Here is a 10,000-nt window from a genome sequence, read left to right as displayed (position 1 = left end):
CTATGACTACTTTTCCCGTCTTTCAAAGCCAATGAAAATGTGAATATTCGATAAAAAGGTTCAATTCAATAGATTGCTTTCACTTGACGTCACACAGCACCATGTTGGTGCACAGAACAATAGAGAAAAATTAAAAAGTCTTTTGTACACCAGCATGGCCGTCTCATTACGTCATTGAAAACCATCGATAAAAGAATATTATTTGGGAAGATTTCGGAGAATATATATAAAGAGGAAATGCTAAGAAATCATATTGATCAAATTATCATCTACTCTTTTGCATTTCAGGGAACGTTTCCGTTATGGACACATGTGTGCGAAGTTGGACAATTAACATACAAGTGCTGATGACGGTGTTGTACTCTGTCATATTTCCCGTGTCTCTTCTGGGGAACTCTCTTGTACTCTATGTGGTCTTTAAGAAACAGAACATGCGGAGTGCATTGAATCTTCTGATTGTTAATATGGCGATCGCCGATCTGCTAATGACCATTTTTACCATGCCTTACTCTGTGGCGTTTCTATTCGTGGGAAGCGAATGGTTCAGTGGAGTCTTTGGGCTGATCCTGTGCAAAACAATCCACTTCTCTATGACGGCCTCCATCGCCGCCTCAGTTATCACTCTCGTTGTTTTGACAGTGGACAGATTTGTCACGATTGTTTTTGTATGGAAGTCCTGCCTGAATCTCAGGACCTCCAAGGTCTCTCTGATCATCATATGGGTTATCTCACTTGCCATTATGGGGATTTATCTTCAAGTATACACTGTCGAACAAACGTTTCCGGGAGACGATACATACGAGTGTTATCCCGACTGGGCAGGAATGCCAAAAGACTTCAGCAAATTATTTGCTCTCGGCTTTTTTGTTATTCTTTATGCAATCCCTCTTCTTCTCATGGCAGTCCTATATACCATAATTGTGCACAAGCTTTGGAGAAACCGGTTTGCCCAAAGCACTGGCAGTGGCGGGGATGTCAACATCAACAATTCCAAGAAGCGAGTAGTGAAAATGCTGGTCACGGTGACGCTCTTTTTTGCGATCTGCTGGTTTCCACTGCATACTATACACTATTACATGTACTTTAACAGCCAGTCTTACGAATGTTTGTCACTATATGTTATACTGCTGTCGTTCTGGTTAGGCCATGCTAATAGCGCAATCAACCCTGTCTTATATGTCATCTTCAATAAGACCTTCCGTCGAGCCTTCCTGGACGCTTTGTATATTGTGTCTTTTAGCACGGTCAACTTAATGAGCACGACTGGAAGACGATCGAGTAGGAGACCTTCAACAACCCAAAATAATGGAAGGAGCATGAGCAACAACCATAAGCAGCCACCATCACCGTTACCACAAGCGCTGTCACAAAGAAAGATGTATGGTTACGGCAAACTTCGCCCTCAAAGTGAAACAACGAAATCAAGGTCATCTGAAGGTGATTCTCAAATGCATGGTAAAAAGATAGCCCGTTATTCAATGCTGGTTGTTATAGACAAAATGACTTCGGTGTAAATAATCAAGGCTAAAGAAAAAAAGTTAGTAAGGAGTTTGATATTTTATCAAAGGCTTGGTACATGGCCTTTTGTTCTCTGTGGATACAATATGAGAACTGAAGAATGTCAAAAACTTTCTGTTGATCTTTACCACTTTCATTTGAATAAAAGAGATGAAAAGTGCCTCGATCACATGTAAGTATCATTAACCTGGACTTCATCTTGGTTTTGAAGAAAAATCTAGTAGAATATCACACCTGCAATACATTTGATGATGATGTTAAAACGCAGCCATTGTTATGTTATGCTACAGTGTCAGTGACTTTGCCTAGACGAGGTTTTTATCAATGCAGTTGTAATCACCGAGTTTTCTATATTTTTTTTTTTTTAGAATTTTAACCGTTACAGAGCGTTTTCACATGACGTCACGGCGGCCATGTTGGTGTTCCAAAACAAAGGAATGGCGGCCATGATGGTGTACCAAACTAATCCTCCGGGAATTGAACTCTATTTTTATGCAAATACTTTCTTTTGTTTCAGTAATCCAATATGGGTGGCTACTGGTCACGTGAATGAAAACGCTCTATTAATTAAGTGCAACGAAAATATTTTTTGTTTATTCCGGACAGAATTTTGCATATAATATGTTAAAGCTAAACCCTACCATTGCTTTTCAATTTCCGATTAATTGTATACTATGAAGGCTATTTGTTGCAGTGAAGAGAAAAGAAATGCACGAGCAGGGATAAGCAGAAAAAGGAAACTTATGTCCCTTGTCCATCCTTTTCTTCAAAGTCCAAAAGGCAAACCTTGATACAAAACGTGCAAGCTTTTGATTTCAAATAAAATAAGTTATAATTTAGTAGGTGCTATGAGACTTTTCGACGGTTTTCGTCTTCGCCTCGCGGTAAGCAATTAAGTTTTAGAGACCATGGACAATGAAAAGTTAATGGGACGTACCCACTCAATTGATTCATGTTAATAGGCCATTTCCGAGTTCATGTCTGCCTCCTCCTCAAAGCGAGTCTAAGTGCAAAGTTTTTGTGATGGTAATTAGTTCTACTTTACATATGAATGAAAACTAATTTTCATAACAAAAACTTCGCACTTAGACTCGCTTTGAAGAGGAGGCAGACATGAACTCCGAAATGGCCTACTATTGCAGCCGTGCACTGGTGGGTCAGTTTGTTGAGCATCGGGCTGCCATGCGGGAGGTCGTGAGTTTGACTCTGGCCAGATCAACACTCAGGGTCTTAAAATGACTGAGGAGAAAGTGCTGCCTTTGTAATCAATATTACATCCGCAAATGGTTAGACTTTCAAGTCTTCTCGGATAAGGACTATAAACCGTAGGAACCGTCTCACAACTCTAGTTCACAAACTCAAGATCCCACACACTATTCGAAAAGAGATTGTGGTCTTTCCTTCAGCAATGTGGTCGGCTTGGTGTAATCTTCTCAATGGATTACTGATCGATGAGACGACAAAACTGACAGCAACAGTCAATAGTCAATAAAACGAAATTCCTACGCCAAACGCCAGTTTCGTCTTTTCACAAAATCCATCGTCTAACTTAAACATATTTAGCTGTCGTAATCCAAAAGTTAAAATTTCCCTGAAAAGTGAGGTTCAAAATAGAGTTTCAGTTCGGAATTATGCGCATGGACATTTGTCCTAGCAGATCAGTTCGAACATCTTGTGTGGCTGGGGCTTCCCGAACCTACAGGACGTTACTAAAACATCGCATTGGATTCAGGTAATTATAATCCGACCTATATGATATGAGGGGACCCCTTATTCGGCTTGGATAAGTAAAAGCCGGGATCCGTAACGCTAGGTATCCCTATACCTCGCGGTCATCCATATGCACGGCAACCAGAGTTTCTTCTGATTACCATGGCAAGGAACGAGGGACATGAGGGGGCGGAGTCAGTTCAGAGCAGTTTCAAGAGCTGTCAATTATTTTCTTTCTTTGGCGAGATGCTACTGGATGATCGTTGCTATAGAAATTTGCATGCGGTCCAAAATGGAAAACAAAGATTGCAGTCCCGTCGTGTCTACAATTATCTACAATGCCTGACTTGCTACATAAAAAAAAATTGCTATCTGGAAAATTTCCACTACTAAATAAATAAATCGAATTTTGTCTGTTTAAGCGAAATATCCGACATCTTTAGCATATGAAAGTGTACTGTACTTCGAACGATCACAGACGTATTGAGAACTTGATTTTCTCCTGTTTAAGGACGGTGCCTACTAATTCAAAGGTATTTTTGCACGGTTTACTGACTATGCGGGAAAAGCAGATCTTAACAAGTGTTATTGAAATCCAAAAAGAAAATTGGGGGTAACCATGCATTTTTCGAAGATAATTAATCAACAATATTTGTAAAAATCGTTAAAATACAAAGCAATGTATGGTGTTCTTTTCCAAATTCAAGCTTAATTATCTCTGAAAAGTGCGTGGTTACCCCCAATTTTTTTTCGGATACCAAGAGCACTTGCTAAGTTCTGCTTTCTCCGCATAGTTTTGAACTGCGCATAAATATCCCTGTATTAATAAGCACCGCCGATAGGAAATCCGAGTATCTCGAGATGCGCAGAACGTATGCGCAATAACAATAGTGGGCACCGTCCTTAATTTTCCCACGATCTCGCCGCAAGGATTTACTGTCATTCTCAGTCTTTTTCCGAGGATTTCTATCCGTAAAAGCCTGGGAAAGAAAAAAAAAGTTACAGAACAAAATAGCGATACATGGAACTTGCGAAACGGAGAGAAGCGAAACGTCCATGGTAGCACCTGCGATCCTGTAAAGACTAATCTTCGTCAAGTAGACTTTAAAAAAGTCCAACTTCAAAGCTGATTACCGTGGTGGACAGAAACTTTTATAGAAAAACAGTTCTATTGACGTGAACGACATTGTTTTGGAAAAATAATTCTGATTGATACCACGGAATTCGTTCCCGGCGGGCTTGCAAGTAGAAAGGTAATTCAGCTGGAAACGGCATTCCGCCATACTTTTCTTACCCAAGAACAAGCTCAACTTTAAAATTCGAAACCGTGAGGATAAAGCTGAAAAGTGAGTAATTCTTGTGTCAAAGAAAGGCTACCGATATCAAGTAATAGGATCAGATTAGTCAAAGGCTTGAAGAGGTATGTCATGGGCTCCTGGGTATGTAAAAAAAATTAATTTTCTTCACTCACCGAGTCTCTCTATCTATGCCCGACATATTTTTAAGCCTGACTTTCTTGTGTCGATACGTACTGCGCATGCGTGTCCCTCATTCCTTGCCATGAAGGAAAAAGGTAGAAATACCACTTATTAATTATATAACCGAGTTCGAGGTACGTACCGTACCGACCGAGTTTTTTGCGCGGATTTATGACCCAAGCGCTCGTTCCATAAATCAACGGGATAAACGAAGATCCGTAACTTACAGAACGGACAAGGAAAACGAGGCTAGTAAGATATTTATTTTTTCTCTGAGAGTAATAACGCACGAGGAGAGAAAACTAGTTGAAAGGTAATGGTAAGGTAAAGTCAGTTTACAGGCCAAATGACCGATGTAACCGGAGCTTAAAATTTCTGTAGCATGAAGCGACTAGGAGTACCTCTACTCCCCCCTGGAGTGGATGCTAGTCCATCGCAGGGTTACCCCCAACATTTCGCTGGTACCCATTTATACACCTGAGTGGAGAGAGGCAGCGAGGGAGTAAAGTGTCTTGCCCAAGAACACAACACAATATCCTCAGCCAGGTCCCGAACCCAGACCATTCGCTCCGAAATCGACCACACTAACCATGAGGCCACCGCGCCTCCCTCGATTGAACGTTTCTCTTGAGTTGAAGTCAAGAGAAACGTTCAACTGTCACAAACTGACGATGTGCATGCTTAAAAATCTGAAAAAAAGAAGAAATTTTCTTGGCTTTTTGAAGTAGCTACTTACAAAATTCAAGTAGTTTCACAAGACTAGTTTATTTCAAATAAACAATATGAAAAACTTTCTAAGAAAGGTTGCATCAAAATTTCAAATTTAACTGCCCGTAAGGCAGGCCCCACTAAAGTAGCCCTGAACATAGCGCGCGCACTATCTGAGAGATACAATAAAAGAAAAGATCAAAGTTGTTACGTGCAATTTAACAAAACAAAAGCAGGTACTTTTATTGAAGTTATTTTTATTTATTTACTTTTACTTATTTTTAATATTTCCCTTTAAAGCTAATAAAACTAAAACGAAAACCAGGGAAAATGCTGCTTGGACTATCACTGGAGTAAAAGAGGCAGGAAACAAATGATAGCACGTAGCATGCACAAACTGATCAAAGAAAAGCTTCTGCCGGACATGCCAAAAGTATTACGTGAAAAAAAATTATCTATTCTGATAGCCTAAGAGAAATGTAGTTTTCAGGTAACACAGTGCAAAAAAGAAATAATTCAGAACAAAAGATGTAACAAACCAGTCATTCTAAATTGGTCAATGATCAAAGAAAGCCACAAAAAGCCAATCAAATGTTAACCTTGGAGGGCCCAATTTTCGGTGTCAATTTACGTGATAAGCGTGCGAAATGATAGGCTTTCACGATTTTCATGTATTTTATCAATAAGTAATTGTGAAATTTGGAATTCATAAGCACTCGGACATTCCTTCAAAGACTACAAAAAAAATTGTTCATCTTTGCAAATTGCACTCGAAATCATGTGATTTTATGATCATACTAACTGCATGCTGCCTGCTCCCAGTTTTTTCTCTAATTGATAGAAAATTACAACCACTGATCAGACTTTAAGTTGTGCACAATTCATGCATTACTTTCCTCTGAAGATGACTACTACTCCTTAGATTATCGAACATTCCGAGTCCATGGCAGTAGCTAAGGTTATTTTTGCGTTTAGGATTATTACGATCAAAAGATGCTCCAGTCAAATTGTTTCTTTTGTGGGACGAGGTCGCTTTGTTCGCTTTTCAAAAGTTATCTAATATCGGCCCAGGAATTGAAAAAAAGAAGATTATTGACGATTCATTATAGTTGGTCATTGTTCCAAGTGAAAAAAATGACGGTATTGAAATAATCTCTCTTGTATTGGGGCGGAAGTTCACGGTCGAATGAAACTGAGTTATTAACAGTCTTAACATGTATTGCTGCGTCTGACATGAAATTAATTTCTGCAAAAGAGTTGACAGTTTCAAACATGAGCAATCGGGAACAATGATTGTTTCGGTTCGCCGCAACCAAACATGACCCTGGGATGATCAATTTCTGCCAGAGCGAGAGTTCGTTACACATTTTATTTAGTCATCCAATTGATATTTAACACGTTCCGCTGGTGTCATTTATAATGGGAACAAGGTATGCAAATGAAAAAAAGAAAATGATAGGAATGGAAGGGCCCTAGGCAAGTAAGTAAAACCTTGTTTTCATCAAATCATTTTATTTATAGTTTGATTGGGAAAAGGTAGTGGTAGCTTGCTAGGTGTAAGTTATGAGAATACACCAGATTTGGTTTGGTTGAAGTAAAACCAAAACCAAGACCCTCACTCTGCCCAATTGCAACAAAGAGCAATAAAAAATTAAGAATGAAATTACGCGTAACGTGTGCAAAACACGGTACTGAATCCGCACGATTGTGTAACTCATTAGTCATGCAAAAAAATTGTGCACGAGATTCCCAGCCAATCGGACAGCATAATAACCGTGACCCTCATTCAGTAAATTGGAAACCACTCATGTTAAACACGAAGGCAATTTTCGGACGCGATCGCAGTTCGACAGTGTTTTATAACACTTTTTTACCTGGTTTGAAGCAAGTGGCTTAGGAATCCTGATAAGCAATCTTGGCCTATCCGTTCACCGTGCAACCCGTGCACACCGTGCACACCATGCAAACCGCGCCGGCAATTCTCGCCAGCGCGGTTTATAACATCTGCAACTGGCTTTTTCTCTGTTTTGGAGCAAGTGGAATGTTATCGCTCCTTACCTTTCCGTCACTGATGCTGATCACCTTTTTAAGCCTATCACGGAAATGTCCACTAAACATAAACCATATCCAAGGGTTTACGGCGCAATTGGCATGGGCAAGCAGGAAAAACGAAAGAGGAAGAAAAGCCGGCAAACCGCAGTATGTCGGAAAGTCGAATGATCGCAGAAGATGATTAACGTGCACAGGAAACCAACACACTGCAAATATGACCACAATAACAATGATCATGCGAACAACTCTTTGATTTTGCTGAATAATTTTGGATTTCCTGTTATCATCCACCGGGAGTTCACTTCGCTTTCGAATTCTCAAAGCGATTATAGCGTAAAAAATCACCATGAATATCAAAGGAAGAAAGTACAACGCGACAATTTTTATAGCTTCTTCAATTTGTAACATATTTTTGTGCTTCTCTTTGTCCTCACTCCAATATCCAACACAATAATATTCACCATTTGGACCTTGCTTTATCCCCATTCTGTACAAGTACGGAGAACCAAATATCCCAGCCAAAAACCATATTGATATGATAGCGGTTTTTACCGCTTTTCTTGAGAAGGGACGAATAGTTGCATGAGCGGCTAAAAAGCGATCCAATCCCATTACAACAAACGTTAAAATGGAAGCTGCCACTGAAAATATTACTAAAAAGTATGATATCTTGCAAGTTATTTCGCCGAAGACGCCAGGTAACCAAAGTCGGCCAATCGCCAGAAACAAGATGAATACCAGCGACGCAGAAGATGCATTGAGAATGTCGGCAATTGCCATGTTAATGATCAGATAGTTAAAAGGAAATTTCCTTCGCACTTCTTTGTCTCCAATGACCACTCGCACTAGGAGAGAATTGCCTAGTACTGATGAAAACAGAACCACAATAAAGCCTGTAATCACGAGAACTTTCGTGCTTCTACTCGAGTTCTCTACAGCACATTTGGATGTAGTTTCCAGGATCGAACTGTTGCTGCTAACCGATCCGGTCAAATTGCTAGAATTCATATCGACCAGAAAAGGCTGAAATGCAAACAGTATCAAAAATGTTACACGATAAATGGAAAAGTCTGTAACGTTTCCACGGGGCTTTGCTTTGAGTTACAACCTCGTCACTAACATTTAACTGGAAAACCCTTAACTTCATAACATGTAACCGAATTGTTTTTCGTGCGCAGGTGGGCGCTTCTAGAGACGTCACTGTCGCTCACTCCACTTTGCCAGTGATTTCCGGTCGTCAAAAAATTGCGTGAAGTAATAAAATCATTTCTTCACTGTGTTTGACACAGTTTGGCGTAAATGCCGACAATTTTCATACTGCGGTCATAGTTTTGAAACTTTGAAATGTTTGTATAATCAGCTGAACTATCTAAACATTTCCTGACGTTTAATAGACTTTTCAAACCACTTGTGTACAATTCGTCTGATTTCTTGTTTGCACAGCATTAAAACTGAAAACTGATTCGTTTACGTGACGATTGTTAATTTCACCCAATCTTTCTTTTCAACCTCTTCTCAATATGTTTCACTGATACGTGACGTTTTGCGTCAAACTCGCTTTCCGATTTCTTCAAATAACTTTAATGGCTTGTTGTGTTATCAATGGATTTCCTTCCACTTGAATTAAATTTGGAACAATTGAATACAAATGCCGATATCAGACTCTCTTTCGTATTAACAAAAGAAATTTGTGATAACGAGGAAATAAATGCAAATATGCAAGTCACGACTTCTCAATTTTATTGTTTAATGGAAAGAAAAAATAGCGAAAGGGTTTACATCAAGATAAGACAAGCAAAACCAAACCTCACGATATTCTTTAATTGCCATAACATTTACGCCTCCGAAAAATAATCTTTCTTTCGCTCTGTATATGCACCTACAAAGACTTTGAATCATAATAAACCAACACTGTTACCCCGGTACAACAAAATCAGTGCCTGCCATCAAAATTGCGTCTTACAATTTAAAATAATTGAAAATATAAATCTCACCTATCGCATGCAAAGTTATCCCTTTGCTGTAAACAAAATAAGTCATACAGTACTTAATTTACGACATCGCCCGTTTGTGTTACTGGAGGGATCAAGCGAAGACGTCAGGAATACGTGGATCTTTACTCTGATGTTTTCTTTTCCTTTTCAGTTTTCTTTCGCTTTTCTTTTGACATTCTCCTTTAATTTTTGTAAATCGTGATGTTCCCCTCACCTGTTCCTCGGTGGTGTTCATCTATCTCTAGATTAAACCAAACGGCTCTTCCCGTTCTCTTTCAATTTAATATCTTTCCTTGCGTGATAAAGAACCAGATTGCCATAGAAAAATAAAAACGAATCAAATAGCCTCCCACAGTATTTGCCGCTGACTTGCCGATTGTTTCTTTTCCTATTCTTACTTAATAGAAATTTGATCACTGCAATGTTCACGTATCTACTGTTGCGTTTTCTCGTAGCAGAGTGATTCAGCACTTTTGATTGGTTCGCTCGTGAAAGCTAACAATGCACAGAATGGTAGCATTTGCTCCTCAAGGCAAATGA

At 39.3% G+C, this 10,000-nt stretch overlaps 2 protein-coding genes across 11 annotated transcripts in view; one reads left to right on the top strand and one right to left on the bottom strand.

The window, feature by feature from the left end:
• The window catches only part of LOC138009077 (QRFP-like peptide receptor), a 9,192-nt gene extending 6,409 nt beyond the window's left edge, over positions 1-2,783 (top strand). For both annotated transcript variants that reach the window (XM_068856379.1, XM_068856380.1), the window contains exon 3: positions 289-2,783. In XM_068856379.1, the coding sequence (XP_068712480.1) occupies positions 289-1,514 (1,226 nt within the window). In that variant the 3' untranslated portion in view covers positions 1,515-2,783. The remainder of the gene's footprint in view (positions 1-288) is intronic.
• Positions 2,784-5,537: 2,754 nt separating this feature from the next.
• Positions 5,538-10,000, bottom strand: part of LOC138007370 (tachykinin-like peptides receptor 99D) — a 42,247-nt gene continuing 37,784 nt past the window's right edge. For 7 of the 9 annotated variants that reach the window (XM_068854228.1, XM_068854225.1, XM_068854220.1 and 4 more), the window contains exon 2: positions 5,538-8,489. In XM_068854228.1, the coding sequence (XP_068710329.1) occupies positions 7,410-8,474 (1,065 nt within the window). In that variant the 5' untranslated portion in view covers positions 8,475-8,489 and the 3' untranslated portion in view covers positions 5,538-7,409. The other 2 variants (XM_068854221.1, XM_068854222.1) reach the window with 2 other exon arrangements.

This window comes from Montipora foliosa, chromosome 6, assembly GCF_036669935.1.
Source record: "Montipora foliosa isolate CH-2021 chromosome 6, ASM3666993v2, whole genome shotgun sequence".
Taxonomy (NCBI): domain Eukaryota; kingdom Metazoa; phylum Cnidaria; class Anthozoa; order Scleractinia; family Acroporidae; genus Montipora; species Montipora foliosa.
This window is presented reverse-complemented; position numbering and strand designations above follow the sequence as displayed.